Raw genomic sequence first — 24,341 nt, 5'->3', positions numbered from 1 at the left:
TGGTGGTGTTGTGTTGATGGTTGGATTTGATGATCTTGAAGGTCCTTTCCAACCTAGTGATTCTGTGATTCTGTGATTCTGTGACTTGCCCTTGGTGAAGTCATGCTGGCTGTCTCCAATCATCTCCCTGTCCTCCAGTGCCTTAGCATAGCTTCTAGGAGAATCTGCTCCATGATCTTCCCAGGCACAGAGGGGAGGCTGACAGGTCAGTAGTTCCCAGGGTCCTCCTTTCTCCCCTTCTTAAGAATGGGTGCAATGTTTCCCTTTTTGACTCGTCGCCACAACCCCCTTTCATGTAGTTGTAGAGAGGGATAAGGTCTCCCCTCAGCCTCCTCTTCTCCAGGATAAAGAACCCCAGTTCCCTCAGCCGCTCCTCATAAGACTTGTGCTCCAGACCCCTCACCAGCTTCGTTGCCCTTCTCTGGACACACTCCAGCACCTCAACATCCTTCTTGTAGTGAGGGGCCCAAAACTGAACACAGGATTCGAGGTGCGGCCTCACCAGTGCAGAGTACAGGGGCACGATCACTTCCTTACTTCTGCTGGCTACACTATTCCTGATACAGGCCAGGATGCTGTTGGCCTTCTTGGCCACCTGGGCACACTGCTGGCTCATGTCCGGCCAGCTGTCAACCAGCACCCTCAGGTCCCTTTCTGCCAGGTAGCTCTCCAGCCACTCCTCCCCAAGCCTGGAGCATTGCATGGGGTTGTTGTGGCCAAAGTGCAGGACCCCACGCTTGGCCTTATTAAACCTCATACAGTTGACCTCTGCCTGACCAACTTAGTGGCCTTCTATGATCACAGAATCACAGAATCACAGAATCACTAGGTTGGAAAGGACCTTTAAGATCATCAAGTCCAACCATTAATCCAGCGCCACCATGTCCCCTAAACCATGTCCTGAAGCGCCACATCCACACGTTTTTTGAACACTTCCAGGGATGGCGACTCCACCACCTCCCTGGGCAGCCTGTTCCAATGCCTGACCACCCTCTCAGTGAAGAAATTTTTCCTAATATCCAATCTAAACCTCCCCTGGCGCAACTTGAGGCCATTTCCTCTTGTCCTATCACTAGTTACTTGGGAGAAGAGACCAACACCCTCATCGCCACAACCCCCTTTCAGGTAGTTGTAGAGAGCGATAAGGTCTCCCCTCAGCCTCCTCTTCTCCAGACTAAACAACCCCAGTTCCCTCAGCCGCTCCTCATAAGACTTGTGCTCCAGACCCCTCACCAGCTTCGTTGCCCTTCTCTGGACACGCTCCAGCACCTCAACACCCTTCTTGCAGTGAGGGGCCCAAAACTGAACACAGGATTCAAGGTGCGGCCTCACCAGTGCCGAGTACAGGGGCACAATCACTTCGCTACTCCTGCTGGCCACACTATTCCTGATACAGGCCAGGACACTGTTGGCCTTCTTGGCCACCTGGGCACACTGCCGGCTCATATTCAGCCGGCTGTCAACCAGCACCCCCAGGTCCCTTTCCGCCGGGCTGCTCTCCAGCCACTCCTCCCCAAGCCTGTAGCATTGCATGGGGTTGTTGTGGCCAAAGTGCAGGACCCTGCACTTGGCCTTATTAAACCTCATACAGTTGGCCTCTGCCCATCGATCGAGCCTGTCCAGATCCCTCTGCAGAGGGATGATGGAGCAACTGCATCAGTGGACAAGGGAAGAGCTGTGGATGTCATCTGTCTGGACTTCTGAAAGGACTTTGACATGGTCCCCGACAACATCTTTCTCTCTCAATTGAAGAAATCTGGAATTCATTGGTAGACTGTTGGGTGGATGAGAAATTGGTTGGATGGTCACAACCAGAGGGTAGTGGTCAATGACTCAACATCCAGATGGAGATTGGTGGTGAGCGGTGGTCCCTCAGGGGTCCGTACTGGGACAAGTACTCTTTAATATCTTCATCAATGACATAGTGGGATCGAGTGCACCCTCAGCAAGTTTGCAGACGACACCAAGCTGAGTGGTACGGTTGACATGTCTGAGGGACAGGATGCCATCCAGATGGACCTGGACAAGCTAAAGGCATGGGCCCATGTGAACCTCATGAGGTTCAACAAGGCCAAGTGCAGGGTCCTGCACCTAGGTTAGGGCAAACCCCAGTATCAGTACAGGCTGGGGGATGAAGGGATTGAGAGCAGCCCTGTCGAGAAGGACTTGGGGGTACTGGTGGATGAAAAGCTGGACCATGTGTGTTCACAGCCCAGAAGGCCAACTGTGTCCTGGGCTGCATCCAAAGTAGCGTGGCCAGCAGGTTGAGGGAGGGCATTCTGCCCCTCTACTCTGCTCTGGTGAGACCCCACCTGGAGTCCTGCCTCCAGCTCTGGAGCCCTCAGCACAGGAAAGACATGGACCTGTTGGAGCGGGTTGAGAGGAGAGCCAGAACAATGCTCAGAGGGATGGATCATCTCTGCTGTGAGGACAGGCTGAGAGTTGGAGTTGTTCAGCCTGGAGAAGAGAAGGCTCCAGGGAGACCTTCTTGCAGCCTTCCAGTACTTCAAGGGGGCTTCTAAGAAAGATGGGGACAAACATTTATCAGGGCCTGTTGCAATAGGACAAGGGATAATGGTTTTAAACTAAAAGAGGACAGATTTCGACTAGATCTAAGGAAGAAATTTTTCACCATGAGGGTGGTGAAACCTTGGCACAGGTTGCCCAGAGAGGTGGTAGCTGCCCCATAGATCCTTGGAAACACTCAAGGTCAGGTTGGAAGGGGGTCTGAGGAACCTGATCTAATTGAAGATGTCCCTGCTCATTGCAGAGGGGTTGGACTAGATGATCTCTAAAAGTCCCTTCCAACCCACACTATTTTATGATTCTATGATTCTATGAAGTACTGGTCGTTCAAATTAACTCCCTGCCTTTGGGCTGCTTTATTTATGAACCAACGTAAGAACTTTTAATTGAGAGAAAAATAAGTGTTTCTCAGCAATCAATCACATGGTAGTCAACCCGAACTACAGATCTGTCATTGAGGTATTTGGAGCATGGTCACCATAGCTAGCATCACTGCTTCTCTGGTAAAAACAGAAGAGATCCCATTGCTAGAACAGAATTTCCCTCTTTCAATGCTTGCAATCCACAAGCAAAAAAGTGTTCAAAGAAAACTGTGTAAGTAGCTTTCAAATTTCTTTCTTTATTTTGAGGCATTTGCGTCAGATGCTTTGAGAGACTGACACTGAAATGCCTCAGAGTCGTTATCATCCCTTGTTTATTTATGTCTTTCTGCCTTAGGGCTTAGTCCTCCCTTCTCTGAACCCAGTGGCCAGCTTTTTTTTTCTTTCAGAGACCCTTAATATTTATGGAAGAAAATAAAATCTACTATGGACAGTTTTGGCTCTATTGCTTTTCAGCTTAGTGGTGAGGAACATAGCCTAGGCTGCACAGGGAGCTCTGTGAAACACTAAAGATATTTATAGATTCTATGATTTTATGATCGTATGATTCTATGATTCTATACATTAGGCTTTCAAGAAAGAACAGGAAGATTGCTCAGAGAACACACAGTAGAGGGAAGGCTAGAAGAATGGCTATTGCCAAGATCTTAGGACAGCCTTGCACTGAAGATTTCTGAGCTGTGGTCAAAGCAGGGATAGGCCTGTGTTCTTAGATTCAAGGATCCTTGAACTCTGAGCAAGCTGGGAGGCCAGTCTGAATTCTTGCCTTAGCCAAGAGGCAGAAATTTTGACCTATGGGAATTACACAGTCTAATACAGTAGAATTTCATTTGCCATACGAGTACCTTACACAATGACAGATTCTTAAGCCCGTCTAATTCTTCAGCCTGGTTTATATCTTGACGTATTAGTTTAGATGCCCTAAAATGTGTTACTCAGTGTGGTGAGATAGATGAAGTGATGCATGAAGTAAGCCAGAAGTAGGGTTGTCTCAAAGTCAGAAGCTCCAAAGCTTCCTGTGATTAAGAAATTATTTCCACTTACTTAGTTCCTATCAGTTGTCACCAAATCCCAACTACACTAGGAAAAAAAACATAAATAACTTTCATTCCCACTATTCCTACTTAGTGCAGGAATTGGTTTGCTGTTAGGACTTAACCACTAAAGACAGCTTGAAGAAATGAAGAGGTTGTCTATCAAACTTCCTATAACTGTTTTGTCTTCTGAATAGTATTCATTTTCCATCAGCTGAAAGGAGGCTGAGAAATCTGTTGCCGACAGATGCTGTGGGTCACTTTCTTGATGCTGTCAGTATCAAAACATGCCTACCCAGAAGGAAGGGAAGATAGATAGGGTTCAGACAGCTCAGCACTTCAGCGGTCACAAGCTGCAGGCACTTCAGATTGCTGCTCCACATGGGCACTCATTGACTCAGGTATTGTGATTAGATAGTGCCCAATTACCTAATCCCAATAACTCCAGATGTTGGGGAGTGGGGAACCAGACAAAAAAGTTTTAAAAACCTTGCATTATTATTTCTACCTGACCAGTTCTAGTAATCTTGTCATGCTGGATAGAGGAATCCAGTTTTTAAAGGACACTGAAGTACAAGAAACCAGCAGGTCAGGACAGGACTGTACCCTCTAGGAGAAAATGGTGGTAAAATCAAAAGCTAGAAAGTCTTCACTAAAAAATCCCAAACCAGAGCAGATTGGTTTCAGCTTTCGAAAATTTGACATTTACATTGATGAGCTCTTTTCTCTGTTGGAAAGTGTTTTAAGAGAAACATTTAGCCAGTTCTCAAATGATTTTCCACCTCTCCTCTCTCCTTTCCTTCCCAGCTGCTCTACTGACTACCTTACTGGACAGTTACTTTTTTTCCAAATTATCTCTTTCCATGAGAAATTCCTCTAATTTCATGAGGAGTGCTGGCCTCTCTGAAGGAAGGAGTTCTGCTTCCCCAGATCTTCAGAGGCAATGGGAAATAGTACATCTTAACTGACATGAAAGGTCAATTACTTTTCTGTGATTAAGAGGAAGCATGTAAGTATCCCTAGAGGCAAAGACAGACATCCACTGTTAGGCATTATTCTCTAGAAATTTCTTCAGCAGACATCATGTACACATCATATAATAAGGGAAGCTAAGAGAGATCCTTAGAGTGGTGAGAAGGAGCTGCATGCCTTGACTGTTTGGTTATTTCATCTTCTTCACCCTGAGGTGAAGTGTTCTCTCCACTTGCGTGTAAAATCTCCCTTGGTTCAGTCACATTAAATATCTACTATATACTAGCAGCCCTGCCCTTACGTCTATCCAAAATGCCACCACTGAAGTCAGCTTTCATTCCTACCATTCCAGGGGGGTCAAGCGTTTCCTGAATACCTGAAGCAGACTCGTGCCTCATCTCTGCTCTGGATAAGTTTCCATCTTCTTCCAGTTTTGACTGGAACCTCCCATGGTTTGAGAGACTGACCATGGAAATAAAGGAGCGTCTCCTTCGAGATCTCCTAAAATAACTTTCTCTAAACTTATCAATACTTCTAATTTCTTCCCTTAACTGGCTAAACTACAGTTAATTTAGTGATACCAGTTTCCAGCTACATGCATATGTGGGATATTATACACAATATTCTTGCCCATGCCTATACTCGTAAACTGAAGTGTGTCAGACCCTGTCCTAAGCACTGGAGCATTATCACCTGTGTTCTGCTTCTAGTAATATTTAAATTGCAGCAATGTAGTTTCCATGGCATTGTGCAAAAGTGATTTGTTGTAACCTGCCTAAAATACCTCAGATAGAGGGTATTTATTTGCTGTGGAGATCTGTTTAAAACATTGCCTCATATTTTCAGTGCAACAGTGTCATAGTCCCATTGGGCAATCTCCCGTTTACAGCTGGGAAAGGAGAAAAGCACAGTACTTATGATGGGAGTGTTGCAAACTTCCTTTTTGATTCAGTTTACAAGAATATCAGCAAAATCCTAATAGACAAGATAATTACTTTTCACAACATTATCATTTGCATAAAATAATTAAATCCTTACAGGTAAGCATGTGGTCTTTTATGACCCCTACCATATGTACTTCGCTTGTGATATAAAGTTGCAATACTACAAAGGTTAAAATACATAAGGAACTATATTTAGAGAAGAAATGTTGGTAAATGGAATGGACATAATATTCGTTACTGAAGTCAGAAGGTATGCAATTTTAATGCTATTGAAAGTTGAACCTTTTATGTAATTGTACATAAAGTAATGTAATTGCGTGTGTGCAATTGTACCAGTGCAGTAGTAAAAGCCTTGAAAAAACTATAAAACACAACCACCCCACCAAAAACACCCAGACCCTAACTGAAGTAGCGCTAGCACAGCGGTACAGATGCACACAGAGCAATAAGAAAGAGTGGAATTTTGGGGGGCTAAAGCAACGTTCCCCCCCGCCTATCACCAACGATGTGCACAGGAGTGCGTCAGCTCTTCAAACCCCCACCATGCACTTTGATGTCACACCTCTCCACATCTCCAAGTTCATACAAATCCATTCTGCTCAAAATCTGCCTATACACAACCCAACTACTATTACCATTTTAGTGCTCATTCTCAAATGTGTGCTATACCTGTAGAAATTTGTACTATAGATCCTGATATTAATAGAAAAACTGGAGTGTAGAGATAGGCACCCGACAAGAAATAGCCAGATGTTAAAACAAGGGATAATAAGCAGGAGAGACAGAGCAGCTTTGGCAGAAAACGCTGTAGGGAAAGGAAGGGTGGTTCCAGGAATTTGGAGTATAAATTTTGATTAGGGCTGGGCTGGTATTTCCCAGTTCAACTGCCTCGTTTTCTCTTTAATGAGAAAATGGGATTTTCACTTTTGCCCCACTCAATGAAGAATTAAATGGGAACAAGGACTTGCCTTCATAGGTAAGCTGACCCAAATGTCACTTGTAATGCATGACCACACTGGGAACTATAGTGTTTTAAACTCTTATTTGATCTTGCTGTAAAATTATTGTACTTAAAGTCTAACTGAATGTAACTGTCCAAGAAAATGCAACATTTATCTCTGCAATTATTTCTTTCAAACAGTAAAAGAAAAATTACTCCTTTCTGAACATGCTTAGGGTTGATCTTCACTCCTTGCACATGCACCACAGTTTAAAACACTAACCAAACAAAGAACAGAAAATGAGATCCTGAAAAACATGGTCAGCAACAGAGAGATACATTTCTGTATTTATACTAGTATGGGTGACTTACAGTCACTGCAGTTTTCATTCACTTGTACAGAAATCAGTGTGTAAACTAGTCTGTACCATAGGATGTTCATAAACATTTTGTACAGAAATGCCACTTACAGTACAAACACAGGGTAACGTGTGACATATTATCCATAGAAATTTGCCACTAGGCTGCATGTGGATCAAGGATCTGGGCCAAATTAAAAAACAGAGGAAGAAGGAAGCGATACTAAAATGCACTTAACACAAGCAGAGTCATCAGAGAGAGGAACGGGGCAGAGAGAGAATGCCTAAATTATAGGTGGGGGAATGGGTGTGTGTCATGGTTTAACCCCAGGCAGCAACTAAGCACCACACAACCGCTTGCTTACTCCCCAGCAGGATGCGAGAGTCCTTTCTGGCACAACGTGGGGCTCAAAGGGTTGACATAACGACAGACCTGACCAGAGTGTGTTAAAACAAATTTTTTATAAGCATTCATTACATTACTTTAATAGTCACTGGTCACAATGTTGATTTATTTGCTTTCAGAGTTTTTGTGTTTGTTCTCAGGGTTGTATTAGGTAACACCTTAATTGCTGTATATGCTCCCTGTTGTGCTGTTTATCATCTCTGGGGTCTGGATTAAGGTTATCAATTTGCTACTGTGTAGCACTGGTTTATGATATGATAAAATTACTGGCTGTGAAACTAATCTGGTATTTGTACTCAGCATTGCCATCATCTCCAAACTTCGGGAACCATCTCTCGGAAACTATTAATAATTACACTTTTTACCTTTTCTCCTCAGAGAGCCAGTCTATGGGGGAGACAAGAGTGGACACTTTCTCCCGCTCCTTCACCTTCCCCTTCTCCCTCAGGCTAGTTACAATAGCTCTTGAGAATTTTGAATATCCTTGTGATGTACAAACCAGCATGTTCTATTGCTATCTCTCTTGAATGTGTTGCAGGTCTTGTTTAATTTTAATCAACTATTTAAGAAAACCATCCAGAGGTCTGCCCCGAGGCTGGATAGTTACGAGTGGCGGGGTGTGTGGGATAGTATGGGCAAGTACCTAGGAGAGTGGGCACCTCCAGTGCTTTGGAACTTCACCGCTGAACAAGTGCAGAATCCTGAAAAACTAGTAAAATATTTGGAAAAAGTACGCTGTCATCCTGGCAATTCCAGAGAGACACAAAGCACTGTGGCGTGCTGGGGCCTGGCCCACGCCTACCGAGCCCTGTTCAACACTACTCAGTACCCTCCAGGGGAGGAGAAGGTCTCTGGATCTGACGACAAACCGACAGGCACTGCGGTCATTCCAGCCCCTGCGACACGCACTACAGCTGGCCAGCTCCGGCAAGACGAAGAAAGTCTCTCTTCCTCCCTCCAGGCCTGCATCTCGGCTGTGGAGAAACTGTCCAAGAAACTGTCCCGGGACTTCCAGCAATTCAAAGAGGCCATGTCCTCATCCTCACCTGTATGGACCAGTATCTCAGCTATTAGGAGTAATTGTTCCTCTGCTCAAGAGAGAGGATATAGTGGGTACACACCACGGGCCACCCTGTGGTTTTATCTGCATGATCACAGAGAGGACATGAGGAAGCGGGATGGAAAATCTACCTCGACCCTAGAGGCATGGGTACGTGAGTTGCAAGGAAAAACAACCGCAAAAGAAGGTTTTTCCAGGAAAATTTCTGCTCCAGTTTCCAGTGGGAGTTCCCCAGACAGAGTAGAAGGGATGATCTTACTTCTGATCTTAGTAGAGGGACTTCTGATTTGTAGTTAGAAGAGAGTAGCAAATACTATGACTAGGACTAGAGGGGCCCTGGCTCCAGCCAGGTGGAGGAAGGGGACAACCGGGTTTATTGGACTGTGTGGATTCGATGGCCTGACACATCAGACCCACAGGAGTATAAGGCTCCAGTGGACACCGGTGCACAATGTACCCTGATGCCATCAAGCTATAAAGGGGCAGAACCCATCTGTATTTCTGGAGTGATGGGCGATCCCAACAGCTGGCTGTGCTGGAGGCTGAAGTGAGCCTAACTGGGAATGAGTGGCAGAAGCACCCCATTGTGGCTGGCCTAGAGGCTCTGTGCATCCTGGGCATAGACTACCTCAGGAGAGGGTATTTCAAGGACCCAAAAGGGTACCGGTGGGCTTTTGGTGTAGCTGCCTTGGAGACGGAAGAAATTAAACAGCTGTCCACCTTGCCTGGTCTCTCAGAGGACCCTTCTGTGGTGGGGTTGCTGAGGGTCAAAGAACAACGGGTGCCAATCGCTACCACAGCAGTGCACCAGCGGCAATATCGCACCAACAGAGACTCCCTGATCCCCATCCATGAGCTGGTTTGTCGGCTGGAGAGCCAAGGAGTGATCGGCAAGACTCACTCACCCTTTAACAGCCCCATATGACCAGTGCGAAAGTCTAATGGAGAGTGGAGACTGACAGTAGACTATCATGGCCTGAATGAAGTCACGCCGCCACTGAGCGCTGTGCCGGACATGCTAGAACTTCAGTAGGAACTGGAATCAAAGGCAGCCGAGTGGTACGTCACCACTGATATTGCTAACGCATTTTTCTCAATCCCTTTGGCGGCAGAGTGCAGGCCACAGTCTGCTTTCACTTGGAGGGGTGTCCATTACACCTGGAATCGACTGCCCCAGGGGTGGAAACACAGCCCTACCATTTGCCATGGGCTGATACAGACTGCACTGGAACAGGGTGAAGCTCCAGAGCATCTGCAATATATCAATGAGATCATCATCTGGGGCAACACAGCAGAAGAAGTTTTCGAGAAAGGGAAGAAAATAATTCAAATTCTTCTGAAAGACGGTTTTACCAAAAACCAAAATAAGGTCTCTCTCATGAGAGACCTGCACCATCTCTCCTGCACAGGAGATCCAGTTTTTAGGAATAAAATGGCAAGATGGACATTGCCAAATCCCAAAGGATGTGATCAACAAAATAACAGCCACCAACTAGAAAAAAAGGAAACACCAGGTTTCTTAGGTGTTGTGGGTTTTTGGAAAACACATGTTCCAAATTACAGTCTGTAAGCCCTCTCTACCAAGTGAACCGTAAGAAGAACAATTTCAAATGGGGCCCTGAGCAACGACAAGCCTTTGAACAAACTAAACAGGAGATAGTTCACGCAGTGGCCCTTGGGCCAGTCTGGGCAGGACAAGATGTTAAAGATGTGCTCTACACGGTAGCTGGGGAGAATGGCTCTATCTGGCAGAAGGCACCAGAAGAGACCTGAGGTCAATCCTTAGGGTTTTGGAGTTGGGTCTGAGTCCCGCTATACTGCAACTGAAACAGAGATATTGGCAGCATATGAAGGGGCTCAAGCTGTTTTGGAAGTGGTTGGTACTGAAGCGCAGCTCCTCCTGGCACCCCGACTGCTGGTGCTGGGCTGGATGTTCAAAGGGAGGGTCCCCTCTACACGTCATGCAACTGATGCTACCTGGAGTAAGTGGTTTCCACTTACCACACAATGGACTCGAATAGGAAACCCCAGTCACCCAGGAATCTTGGAAGTGACCATGGACTGGCTGGAAGGCAAAGATTCCAGAATATCGCCAGAGGAGGAGGTGACACGTGCTGAAGAGACCCCACTGTATAATAGACTACCAGAAAATGACAAGCAATATGCCCTGTTCACTGATGGGTCCTGGTGTGTTGTGGGAAAGCATTGGTGGTGGAAGGCTGCCGTATGGAGTCCTGCACAACGAATCACAGGAGCTGCTGAAGGACAAGGTAAATTGAGTCAGTTTTCAGAGGTGAAAGCCATACAGGCGGCTTTAGATATTGCTGAACAAGAAAAATGGCCAGTACTTTATACTGATCCATGTATGGTGGCAAATACTCTGGGGAGGGGGGCTACGACAATAGAAGCAAAGAAACTGGCAGCACAGAGCCAAGCCCATCTGGGCTGCTGAACTATGGCAAGATATTGCTGCTTGGGTAGTGAACCTGGTTGTAAAAGTATGACTGGCAACATAAAGGTGAATTATTTATAGCTCGCTGGGCCCATGACACCTCAGGCCATCAGGGAACAGATGCAACGTATCGACGGGCTCGTGATCAAGGGGTGAGCAAGCGCTATGTGCTTACCATGGTGGAAGCAACCACCAGATGGCTGGAATCATATCCCGTGCCCCATGCAACTGCCCGGAACACTATCCTGGGCCTTGAAAAAACAAGTTTTATGGTGACATGGCACCCCCAAAATAACTGAGTCAGACAAATGGACTAATTTCTGAAACAACCTCAGAGACTCATAGACACCTGGGCCAAAGAGCACGGCACTGAGTGAGTATATCACATGCCCTATCATGTACCAGCTTCTGGGAAAATTCAAAAGATACAATGATCTGTTAAAGACTACACTGAGAGCAATGGGTGGTGGGATATTCAAACACTGGGATACACATTTAGCAAAAACCACCTAGTTAATCAACACTCGGGGATCTGCCAACTGAGCTGGCCGTGCCCAGTCAAAACTTTTACATACTGTAGAAGGGAATAAAGTCCCCCTGGTGCACATAAAAAACATGCTGGGGAAGACAGTCTGAGTTATTCCTACCTCAGGCAAAGGCAAACCCATTTGTAGGATGCTTTTGCTCAAGGACCCAGGTGCACTTGGTGGGTGATGTGAAAGAATGGGGACGTCCAATATGTACCTCAAGGGGATTTAATTTTAGGTGAGAATAGCCAATCATTTGAATTGTATGAAGTTAATTGCTATATAATACTGTATGTCATCACTACTATGGTTGCCATATGCAATATCAATGTTACTACAGTAAAAATCACCCAGATTAAGGGAGAAAGAATGTTGATGAAACCCAGCAAACTGCAGAGATGATAGAACTGGACAAGTGAGTAGTGCAATTGACACGCCTGAGGGATGGGATGCCATCCAGATGGACCTGGACAAGCTAAAGGCATGGGCCCATGTGAACCTCATGAGGTTCAACAAGGCCAAGTGCAGGGTCCTGCACCTGGATCAGGTCAAGCCCCAGTAACAATACAGGCTGTGGGATGAAGGGATAGAGAGCAACCCTGCCGAGAAGGACTTGGGGGTACTGGTGGGTGAAAAGCTGGACATGAACCGGCAATGTGCGCTCGCAGCCCACAAGGCCAACCACATCCTGGGCTGCATCCAAAGCAGTGTGGCCAGCAGGTTGAGGGAGGGGATTCTGCCCCTCTACTCTGCTCTGGTGAGACCCCATCTGGAGTCCTGTGTCCAGCTCTGGAGCCCTCAGCACAGGAAAGACATGGACCTGTTGGAGGGGGTCCAGAGGAGGCCACAACAATGATCAGAGGGATGGATCATCTCTGCTGTGAGGACAGGCTGAGAGAGTTGGGCTTGTTCAGCCTGGAGAAGAGAAGGCTCCAGGGAGACCTTCTTGCAGCCTTCCAGTACTTCGAGGGCGCTTCTAAGAAAGATGGGGACAGACTTTTTAGCCAGGCCTGTTGCCACAGGATGAGGGGTAATGGTTTTAAACTAAAAGAGGGCAGATTTCGACTAGATCTAAGGAAGAAATTTTTCACCATGAGGGTGGTGAAACTCTGGCCCAGGTTGCCCAGAGAGGTGGTAGATGCCCCATCCCTGGAAACATTCCAGGTCAGGTTGGATGGGGCTCTGAGCAACCTGATCTAGTTGAAAATGTCCCTGCTCATTGCAGGGAGCTTGGAATAGATGACCTTTAACAGTCCCTTCCAACACAAACTATTCTATGATTGCTGAGCAGTGATTACACAGAGTCAAGGCCTTTTCTGCTCCTCACATCTCCTCACTCCACCAGCAAGAAGGCTGGGTGTGCACAAGAAGCTGGGAGGGGACACAGCTGGGACAGCTGACCCAGGCTGGCCAAAGGGATATTCCGTACCTTATGAAATCATGCTTAGCTTATAAAACTGGGGAAAGAAGGAAGGGAGGGATGTTCAGAGTGATGGCGTTAGTCTTCTCAAATAACCATCATGCATGATGGAGCTCTGCTTCTCCGGAGATGGCTGAACACCTGCCTGCCCATGGGAAGTGGTGAATGAATTCCTTGTTTTGCTTTGCTTGTGTGCGCGGCTTTTGTTTACCTATTAAACTGTCTTTATCTCAGCCCACAAGTTTTCTCACTTTTACTCTTCTGATTCTCTCCCCCATCCTGCTGTGGCGGGGAGTGAGCAAGTGGCTGGGTGGTGCTTAGCTGCTGGCTGGGGTTAAACTAACACAGTGTAGAAATTAGCAATTCCCAGTTCTATAGACAGAATGACTTATGAACCACATCGCAAGGTTTAAAGTTATCCATCTAACAGAGTCTTTAAAATGCGGGAATTCTTTTTCCTCTGGGTGTGTAAACTACAAGGTCTGATTAATCTGATTATTTTCTGCCGGCTGTACTATAAATTGTTCATTTTGGTAATAGAATAGGACTACTTCTTCGTGTTCGTCACAAAGAGTCAGTTGTTGAGTCAAATGTGCTTTGAAACACAGAGATAACGATCAAGAGCTAAAGTTTATTAATAGATTCATGTGCTTTCATTCATCTTAAAAACCCCATACTTCCCAAGATCAGACAAAATATATTAGCTATGGAAACAAGCCAAAAAAAGTATTTAATCCTTATGAAAGAGATAAAAAGATAAAACTAGTGAGTGATTCAGTTGAAGGATGGGACAAAGGGGGAAAATTACTCCAGTCGATTAATGCTGCATGCCTCTTTTTTATGCCCTACAACCATTCAGAGAGTCATTGGGCTGGAAGGGTCCTCTAAAGTTCATGAATCCATTCCTCCTCCTCAAGGCAGGCTCCACTACGCTTGTGGAGTTTCTGCAGATGTTTCATCTGACATCACAATTCTTCTGGTGGACATTGCACAACGTCCCCAGGTATGCTGTTGTACTGCTTCACTGTCCTTCTGCAGCTGAAAGTTGGTCCTTTCTTCCTTGAATTCAAGTCTATTACTCATTTTCCCATCTGGAAACATGGAGAACAAAAATATAAAAGGCTACTACAAAGGAAGACGGAGTAATTTGAAAACTGTTACACCCTCCTTCCTTCCTGAAGCTGGCAATCTCAAATCACACCTACTTTAAGCTCCATACATAAATGAACCCCATGAGTATAAAAATGGTATACACATTTTACACACACTTCCTATTTATGAAGGGGAATATTTAAAATCATATTTCACTGTTTTGTTCAGATGTTAAAAACAGCAGTGTGGTACTGTAAATTCTTTCAGTGTTTTGTATAAACTGATGGATGCTCTCCATTTCAGACAATTGTACCAGCCACAGGGACACAGCATGCTTGTTGGCACGGTAATAGCATTTTGGAAAGAACATTACATAAATAGTTTGTTCAATGACTAATAGTAAGTAAACTGAAGTAAACTATATTACTTGTGGAGTAAGAAAGTACGGAAGTATAGGTGACACATCAGATCCAGGTCTTTTCTCTGTCTCACTAGTATTTCACTCACATCTAACCACTATTTGTACATCTATTTATAGGGAGTTTTTAAACTGATTCTCATCACTACATTCTCATACGTATGAAACAATCATGGTTTCCACGAAACTACAGCATCTAGCCACTCTTACCTTAGAGTATGAACCTTAAATGTCAAAAAGGATCCCAGCAGCTGCTCAGCTTCTAGGAATGGCAATACTGGATCAATACTGATTCCCGCAGTACAGAAAATGAAGTACTGTTGACTGAGAAAAGGTTGATGTAATCAGGCTGATACCTAGTGGGCATGGTGGTGTTGGATTGATGGTTGGACTTGATGATCTTAAAGGTCTTTTCCAACCTTAATGATTCTGTGATTCTAAGAAATGCCTGCTTTGGTTGCATTATGAAGCTAATTGGTTGCAATGATGTTGCATTAATATGTCAGCTTTTACTGAAACTCTCAAATCTTCCCCCAGAGAGCTGTTCAAGGACCTTAACCTGCTTTATCAATCTCAAGAATCTACACATGGTTCACGCCAGGTCCCTATGTGGGACCTTAAGGCTCCTCTACTTCTCCCCCACCTTGCCAAGGGTTTGGCTGTCTGTGCTGAAAGCCAGTGCTGGCAACAGCATTGCCAAACAACTGGGAACCAGACTGCTGTGAGAAGAGGTGTGAGAAAGACCTCTGAACAGCCTTGCCAGAGGCCTGCCCCTGCTTTGCTTGGGAGCCGCACCACCCTGAGTCCTCACCTAAGCTACGCTGCAGGTGTACCCATGTGTGGAGTATTAAGGCACGGGCTCTGGCGAGGATTCAGGCCAAAGACCTTTATTGCTACAGGTGTCTGCCTTTTACACAGTTACAGCTCTCTCACGCGCCACAAAGTGTGTCCTGATTGGTTACCGCACACAGTCCATGCACTTCTCACGCAGTCAGGATTGGCTGCCTCCAGGTGTCCACGCGCTCTTCTCTAACCATTCTCCTTCCTTCTTCTGCTCCAGTACCTCCCCTTGGCCGCTCACAAAAATATCCCATGCTTCTACTTCCTCCTTTGTTGTTTACCAGCTTCTCAATGCCACAGCTCCTTCTTAAGGTCAAGCCTTTGCAGGGTGATCCCAACACCCATGCCTGTCCAAGTACCTCACAGATACTGACCTGCTCACTTCACCTTGGACCTGCCTTGTCATAGAATCACAGAATGGTTTGGAAGGAACCAACCTTAAAGATCACCTAGTTCCAAGACACCTTCCACTAGACCAGGTTGCTCCGAGCCCCATCCAACCTGGCCTTGAATGGTTCCAGGGATGGGGCACCCACAACTTCTCTGGGCAACCTGTGTCAGTGCCTCACCACCCTCACAGTGAAAAATTTCTTCCTTATACCTAAACTAAGTCTGCCCTCTTTCAGTTTAAAACCGTTACCCTTTGTACTGTCACTACTTGCCTTTGCAAAAAGTCCCTCTCCAGCTTCATTGTAGGCCCCCTTCAGGTACTCGCTCTCTTCTCTCCTCCAGGCTGAACAACCCCAACTCTCTCAGCCTGTCCTGTCCCTGCTCCAACAGGTCCACGTCTTTCCTGTGCTGAGGGCTCCAGAGCTGGACACAGGGCTCCAGGTGGTGTCTCACCAGAGCGGAGTAGAGGGACAGAATCACCTCCCTTGACCTGCTGGCCACGCTGCTTTGGATGCAGCCCAGGATACGGTTGACCTTCAGGGTTGCAAGTGCACGTTGCTGGGTCACATTGAGCTTCTCTCAACCAGCCCCAAGAACTTCTCGGCAAGGCTGCTCTCAATCCATTCTCTACTCAGCCTGTATTTGTGTTTGGGATTGGCTTGACCCATCTGCAGGACCTTGCACTTGGCCTTGTTGAACTTCATGAGGTCTGCATGGGCCCACCTCTCAAGCCTGTCAAGGTCCCTCTAGATGGTTTCCCTTCCCTCCAGCGTGTCGACCACGCCACCAGTTTGGTGTTGTTGGCAAATTTGCCAAGAGTCATTAGACTTCCACCCAAGAGTACAGAGAGAGCTGGCAGAGGAGCTTGCCAATCCACTCTCCATCATTTATGCACAGTCCTGGTTAACAGGGGAGGTCCCAGAAGACTGGAGGCTTGCCAATGTGACGCCCATCTACAAGAAAGGCTGGAAGGAGGATCCACAGAACTACAGGCCTGTCAGCCTGACCTCCGTACCTGGAAAGATCAGGGAACGGTTCATTTTGAGAGTGCTCACGGCACATATGAAGGACAACCAAGGGATCATGCCCAGTCAGCATGGGTTCGTGAAAGTCAGGTCCTGCTTGACCAACCTGATCTCCTCCTATGACCAGGTGACCTGCCTAGTGGATGAGGGGAAGGCTGTGGATGTTGTCTACCTGGACTTTAGTAAAGCCTTTGACAGCGTCTCCCACAGCATTCTCCTGCAGAAACTGGCGGCTCGTGGCTTAGACAGGTTTACTCTTCGCTGGGTAAAGAACTGGCTGGATGGCCGAGCCCAGAGTTGTGGTGAACGGCGTTAAATCCGGCTGGCGGCCGGTCACAAGCGGTGTTCCCCAGGGCTCAGTTCTGGGGCTGGTCTTCTTTAATATCTTTATAGATGATCTGGATGAGGGGATTGAGTGCTCCCTCAGTAAGTTTGCAGATGACACCAAGTTGCGTGGGAGTGTTGATCTGCTGGAGGATAGGAGGGCTCTGCAGAGGGATCTGGACAGGCTGGATCGATGGGCCGAGGTCAACTGTGTGGGGTTTAATAAGGCCAAGTGCCAGGTCCTGCACTTCGGTCACAACAACCCCATGCTACAGGCTTGGGGAGGAGTGGCTGGAGAGCTGCCCAGCAGAAAAGGACCTGGGGGTGCTGGTTGACAGCCAGCTGAATATGAGTGGCAGTGTGCCCAGGTGGCCGAGAAGGCCTGTATCAGAAAGAGTGTGGCCAGCAGGAGTAGGGAAGTGATTGTGCCCCTGTACTCGGCGCTGGTGAGGCCACACCTCAAGTCCTGTGTTCAGTTTTGGGTCCCTCACTAAAAGAAGGTTGCTGAGGTGCTTGAGCGTGTCCAGAGAAGGGCAACAAAGCTGGTGAGGGGTCTGTAGCACAAGCCTTATGAGGAGCGGCTGAGGGAACTGGGGTTGTTCAGTCTGGGGAAGAGGAGGCTGAGGGGAGACCTTATCCCTCTCTACAACTACCTGAAAGGGGGTTGTGGTGAAGTGAGTGTTGGTCTCTTCTCCCAAGTAACTAGTGATAGGATGAGAGGAAATGGCCTCAAGTTGCACCAGGGCAGGATATTAGATTGGAAGAGATTAGATTGGATATTAGGAAAAATTTCTTCACGGAGAGGGTGGTCAAGCATTGGAACAGGCTGCCCAGGGAGCTGGTGGAGTCACCATCTCTGGAAGTATTCAAAAAACATGTGGATGTGGTGCTTAAGGACATGCTTTAGGGGGCATGGTGGCTTTGGGTTAATGGTTAGACTTGATAATCTTGAAGGTCCTTTCCAACCTTAGTGATTCTGCGATTCTGTGACTTACCTGTCTGGTCTGTTAGTTGAACCTCATTGCTGTCACCCTACTGCTCTTCTTGTTTGATAACTGCAGGACTGTACCTCCTGTCAGGGAGGTCACTGCCCTTGCCTGACTTATCACCCTAAACTACCAACCTGCTTTCCCTCATAGAGCTGCCTACCCTTGCTGCTCACTTGTGTTCTAGAGTTCCAGCGCTGGACACGCTGAAGAACCATGCCTCACCGTTAGCAAAACACAAACATCTAACACTTCTCCTGACTGAGGTGAACATGTCAAGACCACCACCCTCTCTCAAACATTTAATAGTCAGATCAAGGCTAGGAAATCCACTTTTCTGGGTACCACTGATTCTAACCAGCTGCTGGTTCATGGGAAAAAGTTGCATGACATTAAATACTGGTTCAATTAATGTATGAATTTTAAAATTATATACTGTCTTCCTATGTTAGAGAACATGCTGGGTATCCCTCTGCCTGTATTAGAATGATGTGTCCTTCCTTCAGGAATATGACCACAGCAGGAAAACACCTTTGGCACTACAGGCCTGGTTTTGGTTAATTCTCTGGTCCTTCAAAATGTACATGAGCCATTGGTTATGTAGTAGACCACAGATTCAGTCATAGCTGAGATGGAGACTGCACAGCACTGCCTCTTCTTCAGCTTACACAAATGCCCTATTCCACCGTGATCTCATGCAAGCCCTGAGCAACCCAGTGCACAAACACCACCACTGTTGAATGAAGAAACATCCGCAATGCCAGTGTTCCTGGACAAAGACAAGCAGACAAGTTTGCAGCGCAGTAGTCTTCCTCCTTGGAGGGGCACATCACAACTGGTTGTTACACATGCCATTCATAAATATTCAGATTCTTGAGCCAACTCTAATGTTCTCATTCACAAATGCTATCTGTGACTTCCAATCTTCTAGGACTGCTCTCCAGAATAGCTCATATCTATTATTCACACTTCTGTAATAGCCTTATTATAGCCGTATTATATACAGAGTTTATATACATTGCACATAAAAATACATCACATTTTCCAAAGCACTGGGGGCTTTGCCTGCAACCCCAAACAGCAGGGACTATTGTAGAGTACCTTCTGATCAACATAAGCTACTAAAAGTGCATCAAACTCATCCTCCAGTTTCCATACTGACTTTCTATAATATTCAGATCACAGTCACAGTCCTATCTTTCCAGGTATCTCCCTTGTTATGCCTAGTATATCTAAATGCCATTTAAAGTGTATCCCAAATATCCTTTATACGAAATAAACACTGTGTTAAGCAAAGTTTGCATGTGCCTTTTCTCTAACAGTATGAAGTATGTTCTTTTAATCATAGAGGCTCCAACCTATATACATGATCAATATTACCATAATGAGGTACTCTGTAAGTGCATGAAAAACAAAACATACACTGACGTAAACCAGTGTCAGTCAGGACAATCTCAAAAGAAATACAGGGTTTGTTTTTTTAAGCTGAAAGTTAACCATTTCAAACTCAGTTCACTACTACCCTGCAGATCAACTGCATGTTGTTGTTTCTTTTTACTGCTCTTGACAGCCAACATTATTGCTGAATAAGGATGCCTTAAACCATAAATGCACCTCTAGCTCTTGAACAAACATAATGGGATTTGGGCCTACCATGAGAAGGAGCAAACTCCTCCTAACTCCTGTTCTTACAGTGCCAGTTCTGTCTCCCTAAGCCCCAATCTTCCCTCTATCAACCAGAATGGTGGCAGGTTTCCACGATTAAGCTCTCAATGCTCAGTACAGCCATGTATGTGAAGCAAACGCACCTGAATTGCAAGCAGATGATTTCTAAGCAATAACACAATGCTCCAGGGGAAAACTGTTGCACTAGTACAAACTTTAACTTGTCATCGTACTTGGATTTCAAAGGCTTGAACATTACCAAAAGACAAGACTCCAAGAAGAGGGACATATCCTGGAGCAATCACAACTGCATTACATTTTCTCAGTGGCTAGAGAGAAGTAATAATGGTACTTCTTGATACACAGCATGTGAGAGACTGACATTGGAATACTAGATAGTTCTGTGTTAAATAGAAAGCACAAGCATCTTATGGGCAATGCAGAAATTTGACAGCTAGAGGTATAAACCAGGTATTGAGAGGCTCATCCTTTAATTGAATGCAAGGACAGAGAGGTGATGATGACAATGTAGGTTTTAAAGATGAAAATGCCAGGTGCAAAAGGCATTTTTAAATTAGAGGAAACAATAAAATTAAAAACAGAAGCAAGGAATTAAAGCAGATAAAATGAAATCAGGGAAAAGAAAATAAATTTAACCATGTGACTGACTATTCTACCACCAAAAAAAAGAAAAAAGCATCAGGCTATAAGAAACCAGGGTTTTTACTGAAATAACTAAAAAAAATTTACTGTAAATACTGTCCAGGAGATTAATAGATTAATAACCTGTCTGGTTTATAAAGCAAAACACTTATGAACCTCCAAGTCTCTTAAAGAGATTTACAGTGACGCAGAGATTCACTGATTCTTGTTGGATCCAAAGTTCACAGTTTCTTGGATTTAGCAAAAAGACAATTTATAAACCCTTTTGAAAAGCAATAAACAAAGCTCCTTTAGGAGCAAAGGTAAAAATTAACTTCTTTCTTTAGTGAACTACTTAAGTAATGGGTTTGAAGATTAAAAAAAATAAAATCAAGAAAAGATGCTGTATGCTGGTTAGCAACAAGCATTCCGTTGGGAATCAAGAAGCAGTCATAGAAAAGAATCAATCATTTCCTTAACGTAGGTTCTAGTTTCTTAAGTTATTTAACTAAACTAACTTTTTGAAGAATAGGAAGCTACTGGCATGGCCTTAATATGCTTGTTATGTGAACATATACCACTTGATCTATGTTAAACCCTGTCTGGCTTACCAAAACATATTAAACTTGGTCCTAAGGATTCTGAGTAAAGGCCATATTCACAAAATTTAACTTAATAAGACCATCCTTCTGAGATTCCCCTTTGTACACTGGTGTGGCAAGAGAGGTTTCCTTACAGAGCAACTTAGAGGAACTTAGATCAGGCATTCTTAACTGCCCTCATGATGACCACTTGTACCGCCTCCTGGCTACTATGGCAACCCAAGAATACAAAACCAAAGTCAGTTTTTCAAAAAGACAATTGTGTGTCATCCTTCAAGAACCAGAAATGAAAAATCTGTTGTGCCCTTGTACAGGTAAGTTTTTAAACAAAATAACTTACCCTTGATCTTCTAAGCAGTCACAAAAATTTCAGAAAGCAAAACCCCACAGCACTCTAGTTAAATAAGAGACAGGCAGCCTCATTGTATATGTAAATTCTTATATAGAAAATACCCAGGGTTACAAAATAACCAGTTGCTGGTGATTTCTGCACAAATACAGTTCACACTGGAGCTTATAAACACACCATACTTGTACTGTCCTTTGGTCAATAGTTTTACTTTCATAAACTTTTCAATAATTAACACAGGGTTTAGCAAGTTCTGGTTTTTATGTTCATCAGTGAATCAATATACAAATACATTGGTATTATGTCCCAATTTGAAAAAGTCCCTTTTTCAAAAGAAAAACGAGATAAAAGTTTCTTTAAAAAAAATAACATAAATCAATGAAACAGTCGTCCTCTTCCACGTTTGCTCTTGAGATGACTAGCAGAACGCCTAAGAGTTCTCCTCTCTTGACGATGCCGTTTCTCAGCTTCCTGCTGTTTCTTCTGCTGCTCAGACTGGAATATTAAAACAAAGTAGACTCAGGTTCTTGTAAACTTACACATCACCTCATTGTTCAAGTATCTATATATAAAGTCAGAATTACATTAGGGAAATCTGGAAACATTACTGTAAATGGTCCCATGCTATCTTGTCTTATACCGTAACTCTTGATTCAGAGTATCCCTAGGCATTATCATTTCACATAATTCAGAGGAAACATTTAAGATATTGAAAAAAAGTGAATAAAATCTGTATTTCAGATGAAAAACAAAGTCTAACAATCAACTGTAAAATTACACTCCAGAATTTAAGTTTTAATGCCCTTAAGAAGGTAGAGCACATTTTGAGGCTATTTAGTATCTACTTTGGCTAACTAGTATTACCACATTTAATATTTGAACAATGCATTTTAAAAAGACAGAATTAGTTAAATTTGCTGAAACATACAGGTTTTCCAAAAAGTGTTCTTAGAGGTTCTTGAAAGCTTTTGATATGCCGTATGCAATTCTAGAAAGACCTTCCACAGGGAAATAATTCAAAATCTCTGCTTCTGTGGCACATGCTCGTATTAATATTCTTTCTCTCCATCAAAAACACGCTGAAAGGGTTTAATTTACATACCACATCGATGAAATGGCTCTTACAGCCATAAACTACTATTTTCTTTGGAAGACTAAGGCTTGTCTTCAAACTAAGCTTAAACTGGAACTAGCAGACTTGAACTAGCCAAGCTCAGGCAACAGTCCATGCTATAAAATACCCCAGCAATTAGAGCAATTTCAACAGCTGCACAGGATAAATGCATTAACAGCATGACAAAATTACCCAATATGCAGCTGTATCCCCACTGCACCTAATTCTATAATCAGCAGCCCATCTCTTCCTGAATCTCCCATTAAAGTACCACTTAAATTTACACTAGAGATTTGCACAGACAACATTTTGGCTGAGGCGAGATGAACGAATTTGCCTAATGTAGCAATAAGCTCATACCAGTATCATGGTAATAAATGGTGGTCTTTAGTTGTTGAAGTTAATATATTGACTCCCGTTTCCACTGCAAGCAGGGAAACAAGAAACTCACTATGTGAAAACGTAACTAGTTTCTCGCTGTCTCCAGACTTCATCTGAAACGGTCTTGGGAAACATATCTAATATAATGTTGACTGCTACCACTATATACTGAAATTGAATGACCTTGATTTGCATCTGAAGCTTTGGTTTGTTGGGTTTTTGTTTTTTGTTGGTTTTTTTTTGTTTTTTTAAATATCCTCTCTACCTCCCTAGTAATGTAAGTACTTCAGGTATTTTAGAAACCCTGCTATTTTGTTGTATCTATTTGCTATGATGAAGAATGTTGAAATTGAAAAACAGAATCCCACACTAGAGAAACCATACTAAAATCCCCTGAAAACTAAACTGTGAAATATCAATGACAAACAATGTCATCACTGGATCTGTCAGTGGTTGTTGGGCATTTGGGAGGCTGCTAACATACCATCACTGTAGCAGCCAAGTTCAGTCTCAATTCCACTGACTCCTAAGGTCGAGTGATACCAATCCCATGGAAGCACAATTCTCTCCCACACTAATCTTCCTACCTACTCCTAAATACATCTGCACTTTAAGGAAAGGGCATCACAAAGCAGAAGCTGATGATGACAGTAACACTAAAAACCCTTTTTTGGCTTTCCAACTTCATCTCTTCATCCTCTGAAAAGGAGCGTCAAGACAAAGCATGACTTCTTCCTAGCTCTCCCTGCTCCATTCCCTGGGACTTCAGAATATATACACAAGGTCTGTTTATTTGAGAGAAGACATGTAAGCCTTGCTACTCTGTTGATAGGAGAAAAGATCTCCACTGTAGAGGTGTTATTTTTAGAAGTCTAATTAAAAGAAAAATCTTTTTAATGCAAATGAGCATAACATACGTAATTCAATAAAGCAACATCAGTTAACAGTCAGAAGAAAATCCATATACCTTAGCAGCAACATAATTAAAAAAACCCTCAAAGCTATAGAATATCTGATAGAATCGAGTGAAAAATGTCATTCTGAACCATCGCTGTATCTGTCTTCCTCCACCTTACTCCCAAATCTTCACAAAACTGTTTGCAAAAGGTGATCACTCATTGTTCACCACCAATTGCAAGAAAACTTGTGGCTTTGTGCTTTCCAAGTTAAAGCTATTCTAAAAAAAGACTGTACTTTTGAAGCCCTGCAAAGCCCATTTAATTAGCTTCAAGACACTAACATATCAGTAACAGCAGTTGGTAAAATCCCCAGAATGGTTAACCTACGCAGCACTGCAGAAGAATCTGTGACTTATTCTACAGTCAACACATTTTAAAATTCCAGCAATACGGGCATCAAAAAAAGATGAAAAAGGACATCTGCAAACAGACAATAATCAGGTAAAGCAAATAAGGTAGAAACAGTCCAATAAATTTGGTTATTTAAAAAAAAATTTCAGGCATACCCAATGTAACAATCAAAGAACTACTTAG

General features: G+C 44.3%; 1 protein-coding gene across 3 annotated transcripts in view; it reads right to left on the bottom strand.

Annotated features, from left to right (window-relative positions):
- Positions 1 to 21,491: 21,491 nt before the first annotated feature.
- NOL10 (nucleolar protein 10) overlaps positions 21,492 to 24,341 on the bottom strand; it is a gene marked incomplete at its 5' end in the record, with an annotated part of 52,274 nt that continues 49,424 nt past the window's right edge. For all 3 annotated transcript variants that reach the window (XM_081998029.1, XM_081998031.1, XM_081998030.1), the window contains one exon: positions 21,492 to 21,848. In XM_081998029.1, the coding sequence (XP_081854155.1) occupies positions 21,729 to 21,848 (120 nt within the window). In that variant the 3' untranslated portion in view covers positions 21,492 to 21,728. The remainder of the gene's footprint in view (positions 21,849 to 24,341) is intronic.

Source organism: Phaethon aethereus (assembly GCF_964289735.1).
Source record: "Phaethon aethereus genome assembly, chromosome: 3".
Classification (NCBI taxonomy): domain Eukaryota; kingdom Metazoa; phylum Chordata; class Aves; order Phaethontiformes; family Phaethontidae; genus Phaethon; species Phaethon aethereus.
Note: the sequence above shows the minus strand (reverse complement) of the source record. Positions and strands in the feature narration are given on the sequence as shown.